Source organism: Melanotaenia boesemani, chromosome 6, assembly GCF_017639745.1.
Source record: "Melanotaenia boesemani isolate fMelBoe1 chromosome 6, fMelBoe1.pri, whole genome shotgun sequence".
NCBI classification, from domain to species: Eukaryota; Metazoa; Chordata; class Actinopteri; order Atheriniformes; family Melanotaeniidae; genus Melanotaenia; species Melanotaenia boesemani.
This window is the reverse complement of record NC_055687.1, coordinates 20,895,775-20,917,281: the sequence shown is the minus strand read 5'-3', so window position 1 is coordinate 20,917,281 and position 21,507 is coordinate 20,895,775. Positions and strand designations below refer to the sequence as shown.

The 21,507-nt window shown below is 37.8% G+C and overlaps 3 protein-coding genes and 1 long non-coding RNA gene across 5 annotated transcripts; 2 read left to right on the top strand and 2 right to left on the bottom strand.

Moving 5' to 3' along the window:
* The first annotated feature begins 38 nt into the window (after nt 1–38).
* colq (collagen-like tail subunit (single strand of homotrimer) of asymmetric acetylcholinesterase) lies at nt 39–8,474 on the top strand. The gene is made up of 17 exons (XM_041987501.1): nt 39–578; nt 1,144–1,253; nt 1,534–1,641; nt 2,409–2,453; nt 2,615–2,641; nt 3,371–3,442; nt 3,615–3,677; nt 3,774–3,800; nt 3,879–3,923; nt 4,007–4,042; nt 4,124–4,204; nt 4,980–5,076; nt 5,637–5,767; nt 5,958–6,077; nt 6,184–6,325; nt 6,425–6,527; nt 6,631–8,474. The coding sequence occupies exons 1-17, from the start codon at nt 482–484 to the stop codon at nt 6,698–6,700; spliced, it is 1,374 nt and encodes a 457-aa protein (XP_041843435.1). The 5' UTR covers nt 39–481; the 3' UTR covers nt 6,701–8,474.
* LOC121641397 lies at nt 2,169–3,361 on the bottom strand. The gene is made up of 3 exons (XR_006010696.1): nt 2,877–3,361; nt 2,721–2,794; nt 2,169–2,630 (listed from the first exon to the last, which is right to left on the bottom strand). It is a non-coding gene; the product is annotated as an uncharacterized LOC121641397 (long non-coding RNA).
* A 1,192-nt stretch (nt 8,475–9,666) lies between the features above and the next one.
* plekha8 (pleckstrin homology domain containing, family A (phosphoinositide binding specific) member 8) lies at nt 9,667–19,365 on the bottom strand. Of its 2 annotated transcripts, none has more exons than XM_041988362.1 (13): nt 19,215–19,365; nt 18,629–18,745; nt 18,393–18,548; nt 17,776–17,900; nt 17,403–17,561; nt 17,267–17,310; nt 16,826–16,944; nt 14,890–15,232; nt 14,030–14,115; nt 12,490–12,548; nt 11,972–12,173; nt 11,610–11,671; nt 9,667–11,518 (listed from the first exon to the last, which is right to left on the bottom strand). In XM_041988362.1, exons 1-13 carry the CDS (start codon nt 19,255–19,257, stop codon nt 11,321–11,323), a joined length of 1,713 nt encoding a protein of 570 aa, XP_041844296.1. In that variant the 5' UTR covers nt 19,258–19,365; the 3' UTR covers nt 9,667–11,320. The 2 variants fall into 2 exon arrangements, with proteins under 2 accessions (XP_041844296.1, XP_041844297.1); XM_041988363.1 differs by having other exon boundaries at nt 17,267–17,307.
* Nucleotides 19,366–19,583: 218 nt separating this feature from the next.
* fkbp14 (FKBP prolyl isomerase 14) lies at nt 19,584–20,998 on the top strand. The gene is made up of 4 exons (XM_041988148.1): nt 19,584–19,913; nt 20,136–20,287; nt 20,378–20,505; nt 20,601–20,998. Exons 1-4 carry the CDS (start codon nt 19,717–19,719, stop codon nt 20,757–20,759), a joined length of 636 nt encoding a protein of 211 aa, XP_041844082.1. The 5' UTR covers nt 19,584–19,716; the 3' UTR covers nt 20,760–20,998.
* Nucleotides 20,999–21,507: the final 509 nt, after the last annotated feature.

The window sequence follows — 21,507 nt, the reverse complement described above, 5'->3', positions numbered from 1 at the left end:
CAGAGAAAATGGCTGGACTAAAGTGACACACATTACATAGTGAAATACATCACAAAAAAAGGCAAACCATCGCAAGTGTCCAAGTATTGTCACTGGTCAAATGCACTATAATATCTTCCAACAAAATTTGTTTGCTGAGAGGCAAACTGATTCCTTTTTTTTTCTTTTAAATTGTATATTTTTATTTTCATTTTTTGTACACTAAGTCTTCCCAGAGGAGTGGAAACAACAATAACAGTACCCTACAGTAGTAGAGATCTAATATTGGCACCAGAGGCAGCTGGCGGGCTGTCTCCTGTAATTTTAGCACACACTGATGCGGAGGAAAGATTTAATGGGTATTGGTCAGCGTACCCTCTTGTGAGGGCGTAAGGGAGCCTAACAGAACGAGCAGAGAGAGAAGGAGGGGAGCAGAGAGAGGACAGAAAGGAAGAAGGCTGCTGTGGCTCAGACATAAAGTCAGGCAACTACATGTAGCAGCATGACTCTTTTAACACTCGGATTCTATCTGCCTCTGTGGTTTTCTTATGGTCTGGCTCAGTCCTCAGTTCTGGACAGCTTCATTTCATTCCCAGCAGGTAGGAATTTTAATATTCCTGAGGTTACATGTATGTGTACGTGTGTGTTCTATCTGTGCAGTCATGCACAGGCATAAAAGCATTGACTCTTCCCATATTAAAATTCATCTTGAGTTTAACTTAATCCATTGCACTTGTTTTTATTTTCTTGTTTCCCATGAGATAGGCTGGAAATGCCTCTATAAATAGCAAGAGCGGCTTCAGTTCCTCCGTGAGGGACACTTCATGTCTGTGTCCAGCTCTAGGAATTCTACTGGATGGGTGTCATGATATGATAGTTTGCACCTGCTTCCTTGTTGCTTAGGCTTCTGGTGCATCCCGTAACCTCTCTGATTTACCCAATTTTGACAATATGTGTAAGATTTCTTGACATTTTGTCAGCTTATTTTCAGTTGCAGAAACATGTCCGTGTGAAATTAAGCATTTTATTATTGCTGTTTAAGGAGATGATTTAGTTCCACCGGTGCTGAAGTTAAAACAACACACAAACATGACATGTTCTAACTGTCCTCTCCCAACTTTGACCTGTGGTGTAATTTTTGACTGCAATGCATATCTTGCACAGCTCACAAATCCCAGGAGCAGCAGAGGAGATTCAACCCGTGCTGTTTACTGAGTCCTCCTCCACCCCCCCTGTTTCCTCCACCTCCTTCGCTTTGGCGCCGCTACACATTTGTGAGTCATGTGACTTTCTATTGTAGAATACCTGACTGTTGATATGTCCTTGGGCTATATCTTTATGGCCCCTTGTTCAGTCTTTTGACCTATGAGTAGAGCTTGTAGGTTAAACTCCTGGTGAAACTTGCATTAAGAGATAAATGAATTTGTAGGTTGTAATTTATACTCAATAGAGATGTAAACATTTTTACACTTTGTTAAAACAGTTAATTTATTGCTGACACTTCTCTGACTTTCCCATCATTAAGAGTTTGTCATACCAATTTTTGTTTTATAGAATGAAGACACTTCACATGTTGACCGTGATTCTGAGTTGGACAATGAGAATAAAGGTTCTGCCTGTGTTCGAGGGTCTCCGGGGCCTGCTGGTCCCCCTGGACCTCAGGTAGAATACCAGACTTCGCTCAAACATCGTGGTTATCCCAGCAATAAGACCACACTGTAGACCAACAAATCTCCCCAACAGGGTTAACAGTCAGTATGGCTTCATCCTAGACTCTTCCATGTCACAGTCTCCTACACTACGTCAAAGTGTTGAGAATTTCCTGCAACGTATTAGTTCCATCTCCTTTCCAATCTGATAGTTCCTGCAGAACAGGCGATGGGGATTTCTCTGGCCCATGCAGCACAGCGGCCCATTAACGCTCTACATTTAGCTGTGACACAAATAGCCTTTTTCCACTGCCTGCCAGTGTGCCACACATCATTCTCAGAAACTGTCCGAAGTGCCGTCTGCTTGGAAAGACGTACTGCGTCGCGTAAATTCCAGGGATTACCAACACACACTCGTGTCCATGTGTTTGTGTTTTCTAGTGATGAAATTGATAAAGACATGGGTTCTTAGTAAATGACCTTCTCTGCTGTTAGCACAGCATTTCTAAAGTGAAAAGCAAATTCACTAAACGATTCTTGAAGCTGCTCATTTCAGGCTGTTACAGCACCAACTGGACTACAGCAGCATTTCAGTATATCACAAAGAGACCCACAAGGCACTTTTAAAATCAATAGAGACCAGTCAGCCTTAAGTTAATTGAAACTGCAGCTGCGCTCTTCCAGAAGCAGACATATCTTTGTAGTGGGATGTTGTGGACAATAAAACTAATTTAGATGGCTATCTGAATGATTTATAAACAAATATTGTTTTATTATAAGGGCCCACCCGGATTACCTGGAATAAGAGGGCCTAAAGGAGAAAAGGTAAGAAGTGTGTTTACTGTATCTGCATTTGATTTTATAACTTGCTCATTATTTTTATAAATTCAGGTATAATTGACCTGTTGCACATGACTGATAAATGCTTTCGGGAAGTGCAGTAAGTGACTGCTGTCCTTGTCCCCTCCTCCACACCCGGTTGCCAGGGAGAAATTGGAAGACCTGGACAGAAGGTGAGAGTCTCCATTTATTACTCCATGTTCTTTGCTACTGTAAGTGGATTTACTCAAAAATGAAACACAAAGCCCCCACCTCCTTGCTGGCTGTAAGTCAGAGCACTGCCAGCACCAGGGTGTGTCCATCAAGAAATTGTGTGCAGGTACAACCTTGACAGAAGGCAGAACAGACACTGGCAGGATGCAAGGGATGCTGAGACAGGCTGTTTTGTTTAATGACAGGGGGACTTACCATGCTGTTAGCCTCCTCTTGCACAGAAAGGAAGCATACTGCCTCTCTATCAGCATCCAGCATCAGGCTTCCCTGTCAGATAGGTTTGTCTCTGAATTGGATGTAGGGACACAATCTTTCATGATGTAGAAGATGAGTAACCTCCTAAAACATTTGTTGCTGTGGTTGAGCAGAAAAGGCAGTCCCCTTACCAAGCAGGTTTCCAGCACTGCAGTGCAATTTAGCTTAGTGCTCCAGCCAGATCATTAATCTTTTTATTCCCAACAAGCACAGACTCCTGTTCTATATACAGCCCATCATTTAATTAAAAGAGAGCAAAGTGACAGGGCTCGTTAAAGCCATTCTCCCCCTGCATGTACAGTAGCATCTGATATATGCTGTAGTGAGCTGTCAGCTATTGCTTTTGAATTTCTCTGTCTTTTTTTTTTATCTGTAAAGTAAACATGCCTTAAGGTCCTAATTTTATAACCTTAAAAACTGATGTGCAACTTCAGGGTCGGACAGGGCCTCCTGGGCTTCCAGGGAAGCAAGGACCAGCTGGATGGCCAGGAATGAATGGGGCCAAAGTGAGTAAGTCAGACCTCATAATGTAGATCATATAAAAAATGACATAAGAGCAATAAAGAAGTGTAATTATAGTTTGTAGTCATTTCCAAACAGAAAGTTGTGGTAAAAGTTTTGAAACATGTTTTAAAAATTAACCAATTCTTTTGTGGCCAATGTTTTCTTCTGTGTCAGGGTGAGAAAGGTGACCCGGGGTTGATGGGTTTGCCTGGAGCCAGAGGACCATTTGGGCCAAGGGTATGATCTACACATGAAGCACTGTAATCTGGCTTTGAAGTTAACATCTGGTTTTGTTTTCATCTTGTCTAATTTTTAAAATGTCTTTACTTCTAGGGTTTACCTGGATATAAAGGGGAGAAAGTATGTGCTTGCTTAAGTAATTATCATATAGGAGGAGATAAGTAACACACTGTAACACGCTGCATTCTGCTCCATCAGGGTTCTCGAGGTGACCGTGGTGAGAGTGGACTGAAGGGAGACAAGGTGGGTAAAATTTCAGCAGTATGGTACATTCAGTACATTGTATGAAATGTGAGTTAATACAAGCTGCTGTTTGCTTCCCACAGGGTGCAATGGGTTTCCCAGGAATGCTTGGGCAGAAAGTAAGAAAAATACTAAAGCATCTCTAGCATGGCTGATTAATTGAATGTCTTAAATAATAAGTAATGTGAATTGTTGTGCAGGGTGAAATGGGTCCAAAAGGAGAACCTGGTACATCAGGAAACAGGGGACCCACAGGCCGACCAGGGAAGAGAGGCAAGCAGGTTAGGAGTTTGTAGGCATATCTTTTTAGAAGTTTTGTAGGACACATGTCTCAATGAGCACAAAACAAAAATCTAAAACATGTTTTATACAGAAAAATAGTTCTCACACAAATTCAATAGATCTGAGAGCACACAGAGATAGAATGAGTAAAAATCCATGACAGACTGATGTTAATGTTAAAGGCTAATAGCATGTTGACTACTGTTTTGCATTACCTCTTCATTACATAGTCTTCTGTTTGGGATCTGCTGGGTTCTTTTTTTAAGCAAAATGTTTTTTATTTTTTAGTTATTTATTTTTCTGCTGAAATAAGCAAGATGTCACTTTGAGAGCAACATATTTAGCTCAAAAGCGTCAGCTGAGATTTTCACTGCATAATTTATTTCTTTGGACTGTCTGACTCTTTATTTATCAATACTGAATACCCTACACAAGATTAAATTCCCAACTGTATTGACATCAGATTTGAAATGTGCATACCTTGATATTTATTACTTTTTGTAGTGCTTTCAGATAAATGTTGGTTTAAAATGATTTATATTATTGGATTCTGCTTTTGATATGTTTTTCCACAGCACGTTTTATACATGGGGTTCTATTTTGTGCTTATATTGATCATGACAAACACAAATACATTTGCTGAGATCACTGATTTGTATCCTTAAAAGTTTTTTTCTGTGCCCACATTTTATCTTCAGAGTTTGTTTTTCTAAAACATAATGTAAGAATATATATTAAATCTGACCTATTTGTATTGTCTTGATTGGGTTTTAGGGAATGAAAGGAGACCTGGGAAGAATTGGTCCTATGGGACCTGCAGGCCCACAGGGACCTCCAGGACACCCAGGTCCTCCTGGTTTACCTGCCACAGGTAAAATCCTTTGAAGATACCAAAAAAAAAAAAAGTTTAGTTAGAGCATGACTTTCACTGCTGTTGTTTAACTCCCCACTTTTTTGCTGTGAGTGTGTGAAGAGGAGAGGCAAACACTGAAGTCAGCAAAATGAAACACACTTTAGTGCAATGAGAGGCAACACCAGCAGTCTTATTTAGCACCAGAGAAATCTAATCTCCCGAGCTGAAACAGGATGCTCTGATGATGACACCATGTGGCTAAAGTGGGTTCAAACATCGCAACCCTTCCTATAGTTTTACTAATATTATGTCACCACGTAATCCAAACTAAATTTATCCTTATCAGGTTTCCGTATGAATTAAGCTGATTGTGCTTGCCTCTTGATAGATAAATCACTGACATTACATTCAGTGGTGTATGATATCTGGAGCTCCTGTAGCTGCACACTCATTTACAGTCCCACAATAATCTCTTCATTTGCATTGAACATTAAGCTTGTTTTTGTCCCTTTAAAAAAAAATATATATATATTTAATTTAATTTATCTATGTGCTTTCCATGATTTCATGTCCTTTAGGGCTCTACATGGTGGGGGCAAAAGGAGCTCGTGGTCCACCAGGGCCCCCTGGAAAGTGTAACTGTGGCTCTCTCAGTAGTTCTCCATTTGATGATTATCCATCTGCAGAAAACTATCCAAAAGTCCCTGCAGTAAGGAATGAGTGGCCATGTTGCAGTGAAATGCATGCTGCCAAGATCACTTGTCACAGAACTGAAAACTGAAAAAACAACTTTAAAGAGAAATGATATGCCTTTTTTTTTTAACAAAAAGTATTAAAACACTCAGTTACTTAAATTACATATAATTTTTTTTTTGCAACTTTTTTCTTTCTTTATTTAGATATTCGTGGTGAGTAATGAGGAAGAACTGGAGCAGCTTCACACTGATAATGCACTTGCATTCCGAAAGGATCAGAAATCTCTCTATTTCAAAGACGTTGATGGCTGGCTCCCAATCCAGGTATCAGTTTGGTCAAGAAGTTGTATTGTATCTTTACTTTTCTGAACACATGGTGACTTTCAGACAGATTTTCCTTTTTATTCAAGTTTCTGAAACTCTCCAAAAGACTCTCCCATTCCAGCTGACACCCTTCCAGTCCATGGAAAACGCACCTGACGATGAAGGCTATTGTGGTGATGGAATAGTGCAGATCTCCAGTGGGGAGGAGTGTGATGACAAAAACAGAGTTGTCACCGACGGCTGTGTCAGTAAGTCTATATCAAATGGTCTTTAACTGTTCCATAGTTGTGCTTTGCTGTGCACATATGACACGACTCCAATACTCCTGCTGTCTCTTCTTACCGCAGAGTGTAAACATGCCTACTGTGGAGATGGATACCGCTATGAAGGGGCTGAGGAGTGTGATGGAAAGGATTTTGGATACCAGACATGCAATTCATATCTCCCAGGGTAAACACACAATATGTCTGCAGCATGTGTGCACAAAAGCAAATTGTTGCATGAAGAAAAAAAAAGTAAAACTGACCTAAGGGGTTTTCTCCTGTCCCTTTAGGTCATATGGATACCTCAAGTGCACACCATATTGTGTTATTGATTCCACAAACTGCAAGTACTTCACTTGAGGTGGCATCTGGATGGTGCAGCTGGATCTGCTGTGTGTCCTTTGCTTGACACATGATAGGAATATTTTCATGCAAAAAAGGAAAAGAACAATAATGCTCTAAGCAAAAGACTCTAAGGGAAGAGGCAACCAATGATTATATAATGAAAAAAACCTCATATGTATACATTTACACATAACTCATCTGTATTTCTGCGGAGATGCCTCTCTGAAGTCGGTCAGTGAGGGTGAAAATCCACTCTGGAAATTTGCAGCACAACTGCACTCGGTCTTAACAAGCAGGATCTCAACTAGCCTCCTCACCATGCTGGACTGGATGGGAACCAACCTCTGAATGCAACAGCTGTGTAACAGTCATGTAGACTTTGTGAAATGCCAGTAGGAGATGATGCAGAGAAGCAGCAGCCGGTACAGAAACGTTTTAATCTTGACCCAGTTACTGTTGAACAAGAGAAGCAGTAAGACATCCAGAGCCACAGTCCCAGGTATTCTACTGCTGTGTGAATGTGCACGGCACTTGCATGACACAGGAATTGCTAAGACCATGAGCTTTACTCAATATTGTCAAAACAACTTTCGTACTGTATTCTTTCACTGTCACATCAAGACGTTTTTACGTAATGGTAAAGCCAGGTTTGTAATCTTTGGGTGAGTCTGTTACTGTAGAGCAGGGAGCCACGTCTAAACAGTCACTGGTCCTAAAACTTCAGAGGCTAACTTAGCTTCCGTAGCTTGTGGTTTCCTATACTTGACACAGATAGTCAGTCAGGATAAGATTTCATTAATCCAAACTTCTCAGGAACTAACAGGTAATGTAACTCCAGTCAGCACCTTTTCCACATTTATCTCACTGTTCTCGTTATAAGCGAAATGGCTCTGACTGTACACTGATGCACACAGGTAACTCAAAGAAAAGCTTCAATGCTTATTAAATATGCAGCACTCAATAATGAGATCCTTCCCTGTGCTGCAAGGCCAAAAGGAAATATGTGAAGGCTTAAAACTGTTATTGCTCTTAATTATCTCACTACGGCTGGACTCATCTGTACCTGCTAGAGGGAAAGGAAATCAAATTCCAGGTTGTTTTCTGGTCATTACTGTACTTACTTTAATACCTCTTTATCCAATCTTGCTGTCTTATACAGCAACACAGAAACTCAACATTATACTTAATAGTGTAGATGTAATATGCTTTGTGCTGAAAATGACTGTGTTGACATAAAATTACATTTTCCATAAGCTACTGTATGAGTCTCAAAGCCAAAGGAGACCTTTCCTCATCTGTACATAAAGTCAGGTGTCAAATGATTCCTCAGGAAAAGGAATCAAAAGAGCAAGACTGTTATTATATCATGTCTGCATGCTTGTGAAAAACTGTTCAAGGGTGTGAAATATTTCCACTTTGTCAAACACTGTTTTGTAAATTATCATTGCATTCATCAGCATAGCAGGTGTCTTAAGAAGTGCTCTGTCCAGTGTAGCTAAGTACTGTATGTATGACAAACCTTATAGTGATCGTACCAGGCACAAACACAAATACGTCAGAGACTATGTTAAATGCCATGTCCGTGATCTGTGCTGCTCTGCTCTGATACTGTGTGTGCACAACAATGCTGAAACATGCATGTGATAATGTACTGTATTGTAAAGCTTTATGAAGTATAGTATGCACTGTGACTGGAATAGCAAATGTTCATGTTGTTTAATTATTCTGATATAATTTTTACAGTAGTTGTGGACAATTAAAAAAAAAATAAAACAAGAGTTTAAATCAGTCTCAGTTTTACAGACAAGTTTAAACTTTCACAAAGATTGATGCTTTCTCATCATTAACTCTGAAAAATATATATATAAAAAATGTCTCAGGTAAAAAAAGATTGTCAACAGTTCCCTTATAAGTGTTGGCATTATAGTTAATGACAACCAGACCACCCAGGAAACTCACCATTTCTCAGACATGGCAATGGGCTTTCAGCTTCATCCTGTTTTAATGAAGCCCTGCAGAGCTGGGTCTGTTCCTATAGATGAGGAACGGTGATAAAGGTTGTGGACAACCAGCCCGTGTTGTAACAGAGATACGTGAGACTGGTAGCATTTGTGTATATTAGCATGCAGTATTCCTTCACTAAATCACATCAGAACAATTTGTCTGCAAAGATGCCTGAGTAAAAGCTTACCTTGGCATAGTTATCCCATCATGAGCACTCCCCCTGAACAGACCAATCAGATTTGTTCTGCAGATGTCTCTGTGCAGCAGGGTCAACCAATTAATATGACTCTGCAATGAAAAGATCTGCTAATCTCACACATGAATCCTCAAAGAGAAGTTAAATATTAAGCTTGAGAATCCTTTTCAACCCTTCTTGCTCTAAAAGATGTATCATCCAGTTGAAAGCTGTCTAATTTAAACTCTCAAAGGTATTAAGATGATAATCTGATATATAAATGACTTTCCAACAGAGGAGATTATTCTAGTATAGGTTGGTTGGTATAATGTTACAGCTGCAGCACAAGGGACAATACAAAAACTTATGTTACAGGGAAAAGGGGGCAGAACGGGACCCAAGTGTGAGCGCAAGCCAAATGAAAATCTGATCTATAGGCAGGCATTAGTGGCATGCAATGTGTTCTTGTTAGATGACACACTGCTGCACATGCAAAATACTTATTTACAGTCCTATGAAAAAGAAAGTGTACCCATTACAAAGTGTTTAAAGAGATGCAATGAATATTTTCAGGCCAATCACAGACATACATAAATATCGAGTGGAGTGTTGGTCTCAGTGGATACAGATTTTTTTATCCTTGTCAGACTCAATTTAATGCTGCTTGGGGACCATAATCCATATTTCCTTGCATGTCCATACCCATATTCTGTCCCTTCATAATCCCTTATCAGGTCTCCACCTGCTTTCAGTCATATTTCAAAAATGTTGAAGTGAGTAAAGATATGCTCAGAGACAGCTGTGAAGTTACACAGTATTTACATTTATTAGGTAAAAATCAAATAGTGTCTTATAAAAATTCATATATAAGAAAATCAATTACTTGAACAACAGATTTAATATCGAAACTAGTCTGCAACTGGAAATCAGTCCATTGCACATCTGTGTTGTAAACAAAATGTCCAAAGAATTATTAATGGTACAGGAGTTTGTACAGATTGCATTTCAGAAAGATTAAAAACATGTAGAAATACTTGGAGGTACAGCAACCCTTTGTAAAGGTTACTAAAATCCCTGCTTTGTTCAAATTATTCAGCTGACATGTGGCCTGACTTTCATCTGGCCTGAATGTGGACTATCACTCTCCATTTTCATTACTGAACCAAAATCAGTACTAACACTTACTTTTACATCAAAAGGGGGCCGAGAAAAGATGTTGGAAAAAAAGCAAAAGCTGAAATCTGTAAATTAGATTTGAGCTAGAGATGACTGATAATCTCAGTACAGACATAACAAAGAGGCAACATTTTTTTAAAGTTCACAATCATCTTTAGGATTATTATTTTTTCAAGCCCTTGGCTTCAGTTTTTACTGGCACCTTTGTTACTTAATACATAAAACATGCTCTCAGTAAACATGCCTTATTGATACAAATGTCCATACATTCACACAACAGTTGTACTGAAATGATCTGCATGTTGTTAATTTGAACTTGATAACTTAAGACACAATAAATAGACACAGAGTATGCATACTATGCATATGTGCAGAGCAAGTCCCCATAAACAACAGTTGTCACAGCTGTAACAATTCGTTCTTGTGTTTCTATCGCAGCAGAAGTTAAAGCCAATCACAAGTAATTTTTTTGGTCCCATGGAAAAGCTCTAGACAAGGACATGTTAGATACATACACACTCAAATGTATTACCTAAATTTTGAGGGGAAGAATATTCAATAATTTTGATCAAAACCTACAATTAAAATCATTCAGTGCAAAGTATATATATAAAAAAACAAAATACTGCAAGAAAGTTTGTCCAGTATGCCATACTTTTACATACTTAAGACGTGTATTGCGCATTTTAACAATGTGGCATTGTTTGTCAACAAGTGCTTTGTGCTATTTTAAGGTATCACCATGTGTCATGAAACCCAGGAAACAACACTATTGATTAAACTTTCATATTCTCATCAGTTCAAAGGGAATAATAAATGAGCTTCCAGGGAAGTAATGGAACAAAATATGATCTAGTTGTTTACCTTGAAATATGTATAATAATAATGCTGCAGAACAACAAGAAGATGTGAATCAGAAACAAATGTTGGAGTGTGCATAATAGGGTTTGAAACCCTTTTACTGTCACAGGTCTTTTTGAACAAGACCTGAAATTTAGGTTTCTTCAAAGTACAATATCACACTGATACTTGTTACAGATCTCCCTGTGGGCTCTGAAATACAGACGTTAATACCACCTTCAGACCCAGACCTGTTGTAGAGTTTAAAAACCACTGAAACACTTCATGTTGCCATGACACATGTTCACATTGTTTTGTACATACGTACATATAAAGATGCACCTCAAGCATCTGGCACCTTCTTCAGCAGTTTGCCACTACCTTACCCTTTCCCACAGGCTCTCGACTTCCTTGAGCTCTAAACAGCTCTTGTTTGAGTGTCACACCACCTCATCAGACTCTAGGTTGTACTCTTCATACAGCGCATCCAGGATGGCCAGCTGCCTCCCCATTGCAGGCAGGTACACTCCCAAGTCTCTGTGCATGCCACTTATAAAGTCGGTCCTCAGCTCGTCGCCCTCTTTTGACACTAAGGCAGCGGTGAAACTTTGATACGATGGGGCAGCTCGCAGTGCCAGCTGGAGAAAATAAGAATCACTTCATTGTTACACTTAAAGAACAGATTTACATCAGAAAAGAAAGGTATTAACGTAAGCAAGAAATACCTACAGCAAATACACCTCGAACAACCCATCCGTGGTACTGCCTAAGAGTTCTTCCATAAGCATTATCTAGGTGAAATAAAAAATAAATAAATAAAAAAAACAGAATAAATCATATTAAGCTCTACCTCAGGGGTGTCCAGCTCCGGTCCTCGAGGGCCACAATCCTGCAGGTTTTCGATGTGTCATGGCTCCAAAACCACCTGACTCAAATGAATGAGTCATTGTGCATTTCGGCTGTTGGATCTATTTGAGTCAGGTGTGTTGAAGCAGAAAACATTGAAAACCTGCAGGACAGCGGCCCTAGAGGACCGACTTTGAACACCCCTGCACTACGTGTTTGAATCAGTACAACAGAATTAGACTTACTAAGTGCTCCCTGGATGTCTTGCTGCCCAGCATTGACCTCTGAGAGAAATTCTTTAAGGAATTTCAAACCTCGTCTGAGCCACAGCAGAGCCTCCGTTGCAGAATTGCGCACTTGGGCAACATCTGTCTGCACTTCATGCAGCACAATGGACTGAAGCGTGGGGAAGCTGTCAGGGTCTGACATCAGCTTCTGTTGAATTTTCTACGGAAAAATGAAGTGATTGATAAAGCCTGAAATAAATGTCTAAGCTATTGAGCTTAGCTCTTATGATTTTAAAAGAGTGAATAAATGGTACACTTAAAAACAATAAATATGCCCTTACTGAGAGAGCGAACACATTACAGTTAGAAAGAAATGTGTCTGGTTTCAAACATCACTCGACTGTAATGAAAGACCAGTTCTAGAAACTAACAGTTTGTCACAATATATCAAAGTACAATTTAGATTAACAGATAAATACTCATACTTACTTGGTTGATCAGTATATTAACTGGCTCTTAAAAACTGGTGCACTCACCTTAATATTTCCAACAAAATCCATTTTAACTGGTGCAAAAACTGTGGATCCCAGTTTGTCTGAGAAAAGAGAATCTGTAATCATTTTGCTGCCGCTTCAAAATTGAGAAAAAAAAAGTCAAGTTTTGCATTTCCTGGCAGAGTGATTGATGTTGTATTAATGATATTAATAATGTTATATCATATTTAAGATGTTTTTTTTTCTCACAATATGGCCTAATTTCTATATTATAGGTATAATATAGGGCAGACTGCTGTAGTACTGTTGGCTCCATGAAAAGTTAAAGATTACATCAATGCACACTACCGCTCATAAGTTTGGGATCACTTTTCAATTGGATTTAATGGGAAAGTGATCCTAAACTTTTGAGGGGTAGTGTATATTTTTCAAAAATGTCCCTCTATTAAAAAGTCCCAGCTCAGGGGCTACTTATTTGAGTACCCCAGCATAGTCACAATACATTCAGATATGCAATTAAGTCAAAGCTTTTTAATAAAAGTTATGTAATCACCATCTGAGTAATTACATAACTTTACAGTTTTAAACTGTAAATGACAAAACCAAAACTTAAACTGAGCCCTAAGTAATCATCTTGCCACTCAAGTGTTACAAATAGTTCACATTCCAATAAAGAACCATATCATATTAATGTTATTAATTTTAATAAGTCAAATGACTTGTCAGGCTTTGAGCCAACTTTAACTTGGTTCTGTTGGCTGTCTTGCTTATGGTAAGGTAAAACATTTTTCCATCTTTACTTGGAGAAAAAACGATGAGATATCATTTCAGCAGCAGCACTATATCTGATATTTATAATTTATATACAGACTGATATTATAATTCGATAGATACCTAATATCTTTAGATAGTGTGCTCACAGTACCCCCAGTGTATTTGAACAAGTTTAGGTTCATTTAAGACAGGTTACTTTCATTATACAAATTTTCCTTGTATGCCAATTTAACTCATGCAGCCACCAGGAAAAATTGCCAGTAATCAACAAAGAGCTTCTCTTCCTAAATACTGCCCAAGTCCAATAACGTTCTAAAAACAGATGATGGATAATCAAAAAACAGATTTCTTAATTTTTCTTTTGCATGTGTGAAAAGTTAGGATACAATTTTATATTATCATGATTATTAACAAACATTTTATCTTTGCACAGTACACAGAGTAGTGCACTCCGCACAGATAAAAGCACAAAACCACAACAATGTGTATAAGCTGACATTGACATTTGATAGGCTGTTAAGCTATAAAGAACAAATAAAGCCAATGACTGATATGCAAGTGCAGTAGGAAATAATGCAAGGCATGGAAAAAAGGGATGATGTGGAAACTGAGACAGAAAACTGCCACCTCATTAAACACAAATGGTATTAATGACAGGGCATGCAAAAACGACAGGTATAAAAAGAGAAGTTTCATAAATCAAAGTTACAGAGGCTGAAATGCTAAAGATGCAGTTAGGCAAAGTTGTGAATACAGTTACAACACAAGGAGGCAGATTCAGATAAGAGACAGAAAGTAACCGGCCTACCTAATACAGGCACTATTGCATAGCATGAATCCAAAAACGCTTGTGTAGGGATACCATTGTCGTCATCCAGTCTTATATCACTAAATCTAAAAAAAGTAGAACAGATTCAAACAAGATAATATATTAAAGACAAGTAACCATCTTTAATTTTTATTTGCCCAACTCAAACAGAAAAAAAAGGATACAAATGTTAAAACAAAGTCAAAGAAATGATTCACACAAAATCATGCAGTTCAGGACTTAACTATACCTGAGACTACTCTGCTACTTGGTCTACATCCTAACAGAGTTCCTTTCTCATTTCCCTCCAATACTGTCTTGGTTATAATCAGGAAAAAAACAAACTCAAAACCTTTAGTAGCTGATTATTTGCTGATTGGGGCATTTCCTCCATTATAATAATAAGCTTACCTAGTACTTGAGAATGACGGAAATACTAGTTAACACACTAACACGTTTCAGTCTCAAAGATAGCAAAATATGTTGGAAATATAAAGAGAAAAATATTAACAAAAAAGCTTTACAAACCCAAATATCAGATGAGCGCCTCTCTGTGTCATGTGATCAAGAGAGAACACACTAATGAGCCTATCATCACATCTTATAACATTTGTTCCAACTTATCAATTTACTATGTGCAACACTGCATAATAATAATTAAGCAAACTAAGCAACTGTGCAGTTATGTCAAGAGATGAAGCACAAGTGAAATAGCTTAATGACAAAACTAGTACATATAGATTAAACTGGTTTATTCTAACACTGTTGCACTGAAATATCACAGATAATCTCACAGTTAAGTTCATACAACACCTCAAGTGTCCTAGGAGATGTGATCTTCCTGAGTGGCACTTTCATACCTGTGACTCATTGTGCTGAAGAAAGTTTCCACCTGCTCTGTGTTTTCTGACTCTGATGAATCTTTAGGAGTCTTGCCTTCTTCTAGAGCCTCCTTTTGGTCTAAAACAGCGTCTTGTTGCAGGAGAGGGACAGCATTTTCTTCCCTACTGTCATCATCATCATGCTGTTGACTTTGGTCCACTTTGTGTTTCTGTTGTTTCACTTCATTTTGAGCAGCAGCTTCAGTTTCCTCTGTTCCCCCTGGTGGCTGGTCATAGTGTTCAGTCTCACAGACACTCTGGTTAGTGTATGATGCACAATCGACTTGCTCCTCATGAACCAAGCTGATGGATGATTCCATGTCTGCATGATAAAAAAAAACAAACAAACAAAAAAAAACGCATGGTATCCATTAAAAAATTCATGTAACCAGACAAAGGAGCTAAAACAAACAAGCACAGTTTATAAGGTCTTTTTACACTTCTAAGGGGTTTTTCAAAACTTAACTTTTTTTGACTGACTTAAGTGTGTAGCAGTCCCAGTCTGACAAAACATAACTTCATAACCAGCAAAACCAAGTACCAACTTTTAGTAATAAAAGCATAAAACTAAGCAAAGTATTGACACTGAATAAACACAAAATTGATGCTCTCTCTTCAGATTTGCTTGGATGTATTGATACTCAAATGTATGAAGACTTCAGATGTTTTCAGAGACAGCATTATATTTTCCTGGACTTATTTTATCCATTATCACTGTCCTTCCTGTCAAAGAACCTTGTCAAATATTCCATCCCTAACTTAAGTATAACAGAATATACCTTAAGCAAAACTAACATTTTATAGTGTTTTAGTAAAGTCTTATGACACAATTACATGACTTTTACATTTTCAACCAATCAAACAACATGTATGGCTATGCCTAGTTTTGCATGAGTATTGGCATAAAGTATGCAAAATTGATGCACTGAACTAAACCAAGTGAGGCTACAATGGGTTTAAAACTCAGAATCAAAAAACACCCTGGTTAAAAAAATTCAAAAAGTAGTTGCAACTGTAAAATAGAGAAAACAAATTAACATATACCCAAAATTATTCAGCAAGAGAAAATCTGGATATAAACATGGAATAAAGAATAGTGAATAAACGCCGAGTAAAAAAAATAAAATAATAATAATAATAATAATAATAACAACAAATCAATGCTGGATCTTTCCACATAGGGAAAACTGTGTCACATAAAACAGATGTAGATCAATAAGGATCTTATTGATTATAGTGGGGTGGGTGTCTGTTATCCATAAAAAACCTCAGTGTGTTCTGCCTCAGAAAGTGTTTACCTGCAAGAAAAGGACATTATGGCACAATCTCCCTTCATAAACCAAACAAAATGCCTTTATTTTCCTTAGCGTTTATCCTATGTGTTTTATTCTATGTTTCTATTTAGTTTTGCTCATGAAGGATTTTAGGGTATCTGTTGAAGTACTTGGATATGGATATATTGCATATATTTTGTAAATGTATTTTATACATTCACCAATTAATTTCAAATACAAAATAACATGGATTACTCATATAAAAAATGCATGTAAAAATGTATATAAAATATGTATGTTGTAACAACACATCACAAATATCTGCATATATGTAATATGCATTACAGATAATTTAAACAACATAATGGAATAGATTCTTATTTTCCTTCTCTAGCAGTGACTTCATTTGAAGAGTAAAGGCTTTGCTACAGCTAGAGGAAAAGCAATAATATGATGAAGCATCCATAACTGTCTGCTCACTAAGAGGCAATATATATCCACTTCCTTTAAAATGCTTCTCAAACAACAGCAGCCAGATCCCTTGTGGATTTTGTGGTCTTACCTATGTGGGATGCAAATAAAATTTTCACATGAGAAATCTCTGCTGGAGTTGTTGTGAGTTGTTGGAAAACATGACCTACCTATTGTGGAAGAATGCAGATCCAGCCTATTTGATACATCTGATCCCTCTGTTCTAAAGTCAAGGCTCTGGTTGTCATGTGCAGCTGCTTCTCCTGAGGTTTCTGTCAAATCTCTCCACCTGGAATACGTTTTAGGACAATAAGTTTATTCTAAAAGTCAAAGTGAAACACTTTAAGATACATCTAACTGCTGAATGTACAACTGTGTCTAGTCCACTCCAAGTATCTTTACTGGCCTGGCTGTGGCCATTGAGAAGCACTTAAATAACCTGTGCGCAATTTTTAGAGAAACTCCTATATGATTTTAAAACAAAGAACTTAAGAAATAGCAAGTAGAATAAAAAAAGAACCCCAGAAAATGTTTTGAGAGTACAAATTTGAACATCTAATTAAGCAATCGTGATAGAGCATCTCTATATAATAAGAGAAAAAACTACTTACTTTTCTTCAAGGCTCTGATTTGCATGGTTGACAGGTTTAACCTGCTGGGAAAACAATGTCTTTACAATGCAATAAAACTAGTTACACAAGATTCCTGTTAAATACCGACAAGCCAAAGAGACGGTGAGAGGGATACCTTCTGTGGTTTTATGGCTGCAACTGGGGGAGTTCCTGGTGGACTGTGTGTTGCCACATCAGCACTGAAAGTACGATTTGCTATTTGCATGCATTCCTCCAGAGTTTTAAGAAAAGTAGTGCATGTTGACTTCACCATGTTTCCAGTGTCTATGCCAGTCTGAAAGAACAAACATGCACAAAAGCAAAACTAAAATTAATCCCAATCCTGTCAAAATATCTGTATATACACAGTACCAGTCAGTCAGTGACACATACTCATTCACTGTCAGTGGGTAGGTGTGTCCAAATTAGAAGTGGGTTGTTTCATACTGCAATTTCTCACTGCCATCAGCTTCTCTTATTTCAACTGCTCATCCAAACTTTAACCTTACCTCTGCTGATGTTTCTTGTAGCTCATCATTCTCTTTGATCTTGTTAACTTGCTGGAGAAGAAGGTCACAGTACAATCTGAGCTCTGACATCTTAGTTTTCAGTGCCTCTGTGTTTTCCTGTAGCTCTGTTACACAAAGCACAAATCAAATTTTGATAAGCAATCATTTTTCCACTGTTTGCAAAAGGCCCAGACACTGCATATAGGATAAGGAATTCCAGCATTTTTTTTCTTTGAGCTCATAATTTGTGACACTCAAATTTTTCTAAAACCATGCTCATAATGAATTTCTTTCTCCTATGATGATAAAACCTTATACTGAAGTCTTTGCAATCTAATGAAGGTTAAAATGGACTAACCAGATATTTTGGTACTGATTAACTATGACAGACTGTATAAGTGTACTCAAAACAATTTATGGCCTAGAAAAATGGAAGCTATGTATGTATATTCTTCATACAAAAAGAAATCTATTCAGGTACTTGTCTTACACACTAATCTTACTTTGGACAATAAGGTAACCTTGCTCTTTTTAACAGAATAGTCTTAAAATGACTTTTTTTTTTAAGGGAAGCCAAACAAATGTATGTGATTTTATTTGTTATGGCATCCACGTACCTTTTTCTCTTTTAGTTCGGTTGTCTGTAAGGCAGGCTTTGGCTGTTCCCAGAGCCACCAGCCATTTCTGCCTCTCTGCTGCATTGATGGCTCTGAGGTAAAAGTACTGCTCTCCTGGTATCGTTAAGTCAACTCGAGTAGAGTCAGAGTGATGAACTAAAACAGAGCACCAAGCAAAGAATCAGGCTAGTCAATATCAAATTAAATAATACTCGGATTAATCAAGCTACACTAACCTTGGATTTCACAAACTGAAATTTTAATGCTGCCCTTGCAGCCTTTCCAGGCATCTTCTTGAGAGTCGTAGTATGACAAAGTTCCTCCATCAAGCACAAACCAACGAGGCTGCCAACCTGACAACAAAACCATAACTATAGATAAATACCGTAATGCTGTTGTCTTATAAATCTTATGGAGTTTTTTTCAGCAACTCCAATTAAGATAACGTGTAATCAAGCTTTATAAATTTTGAGGATGCAAGCGAGTAAAGAGTTATGATAGGCTACCAGCAACTAATCAGTTAAGTCAGATTACAATGACAGATGGTAGAAACTAGCTAAATGGCCTAGCACTTTTGTCAAATAGTTTATAAATAACGTTAAATCGTAAAACGACCTCTTTAACACGCTAAGAATACTGTTTATTACTTTAAAGTGGTAAATGAAGTCAAACAGTTGAAAGCTGGCAGTTGCTAGCGTTAGCTCGTCGATGTTAACGTGAACACAAATACAATTCAAGTAAGCTATGACGTTTTCGAGCTAGCTGACTGTCTTAAAACAGCTACTACGACTTAAGCACGTAACAATTTAGGCATAAACTTACCACTTATGTAATTGGTCCATTTATACAGTATACCTTCCATCATTTGACTGCGTGTATGTCTCTTTCATTACTTGTTTATCATAAAATGTGTTGCCCAGCTGATTGCAACGACTCCATCGGGCCCGAATGAGATTTGCGGAGTAATGTAAGTGCATTGCACTCGAACTACGTAGGTTAAAGTGCGTAAACTGTTTCGTGAATAACGCTCTAATCGATTGTGTGAGAAGTTATCGACGTTCATCTCACTTACGTCAGAGGATTTTAGTTATTCTGGGTGTGGATTGTAATGATTGACAGCCAAAATATCCAATAAAAAAGATGATAAATGAAGACTGGGGCTTTTCTTAGAACGCAGGGATGAGGGCGGAGCTGACCAGTGGTTGCATTTGTTGCAGAAGTTTTGGCTGCCACGTAAAGGATTTTTTGAGAAGTTTGTAGTGTATGCTCTGTAATTTATGGAAGTATTTAAATAATCTCGAGGACGTTAGCGCTTTCTATAAAAATGATACTCTTATCTTTTTGTTCGATATTGTCCTCAATGTTAGTTTTTGTATTTGGAGGAAAACTGCCCGAACCCGACGTGAAAATTGAGGTGATACACAAACCTTTTCTGTGCCACCGTAGGACAAAATATGGAGACATGCTTCTTGTGCATTACGATGGATTTCTGGAGAGTAATGGCACCATGTTTCATTCCAGGTAATAAGTTGTAATAGCACTCCATGCATTGCTGTGCATTGTGCTAAACTATCTCTAGAGAGAATCGCAACAGGGTAGCTGCTCAGATAAAATGAAGACTTTTCAGCAGCACATTCCAGTCTGTCAAGATCTTTATAACTACTTTTCCACATATTAAAATCAGCGTTTCTGTTTGTTTTTTTTTATCTTGAAACTGTAACGGCTCTTTTCGACCCTTGGCAGCCGTCAAGATGGAGATAAAAATCCTGTTTGGTTCACTCTTGGGATCCGAGAGGTCCTCAAGGGTTGGGATAAGGGTTTGCAGAACATGTGCACAGGAGAGCGCAGGAAGCTGACCGTCCCTCCATCATTGGCGTATGGCAAGGAAGGAAAAGGTAGCACAGACTGTGTAAAGCATGGGAGACGTTTTCCCTCCATCTTAATATATCTTTAACAAGGGTTTCTGTTTATTGGCTTGTTTATAGGTAAAATTCCTCCAGGCAGTACCCTAATATTCGACATTGAGCTCATGGAGATCCGAAATGGTCCTAGATCACACGAGTCTTTCCGGGATATGGATCTCAATGATGACTGGAAGCTGTCCAAACAAGAGGTGTATTTATCTTTTTAGCTGCCTTTTCTATATTAATTTTTATTCTCCTGAACAAAAAGAAAGAACAGCATTCTCATTTCTGTCCAAAATTTCAGGTGAAAGAATACATAAAGAAGGAGTTTGAGAAGCATGGCTACTCACCTAATGACACACATCATGAAGCAATGGTGGATGACATCTTCAAAAATGAGGATGAAGATGAGGATGGTTTTATATCTGCCAGAGAATTCACCTACCAACATGATGAGCTGTAAAGGACTGATTTTTGTTTACAAGTGTTTTTTATTTTGTGAATATTACTTTTTAATGCAATGTGAACGTGTTGGTCATATTTGTCATTCCTTTGGTTAAAATTGAAAACATTTTGACAGCGTTTTCCTTTTTTTTAAATTACATTCATGATGTATTTTTATTATTGTCACACATGCACTGATAATGTTACTATTGATAAGGCAACAGTAAGGTATGTTGGAAATAAACTGCTTTACAATAATTAATCTACCATAGTTTAATGATTAATGTTCTATACTATGAAATTGTGTTTCCAATCAACAGCGATGACACAGGTAAATAACTCCTGCACGTATGTCCATCAGTCAGTAGAGGGCACCCTTGTTCTTGACATTTTTGCAACTCTTTCATCTCTTAAATTCTTCCAAACAGCAAACATGCACAGCCAGTGTTCCCCCTCAGTATTTGACTGACCTATTTTCAAAATGAGAATATGGTCACATATAGCAGTACTTGTTATCAAAAGCAAATTATGAGGAAATTGCAGTGTTGTGGGCTGAAAGTATAGGATGGGTTGATTACTTGTAATTATTACGTAAAATGATATAGTGCAGGTTATTTTTCAACCAAATTTATCTTTAATTGCAATTTGTGTTGTGGTTTCCAGAATGCGAGTCAATCTCTGTGGAGACCAGAAAATTCTACGTTTTCAAGTAAAAAATAAAACAAGATACTGGATCTCTTAAATAGGATGCAAACATATGAAGTTAT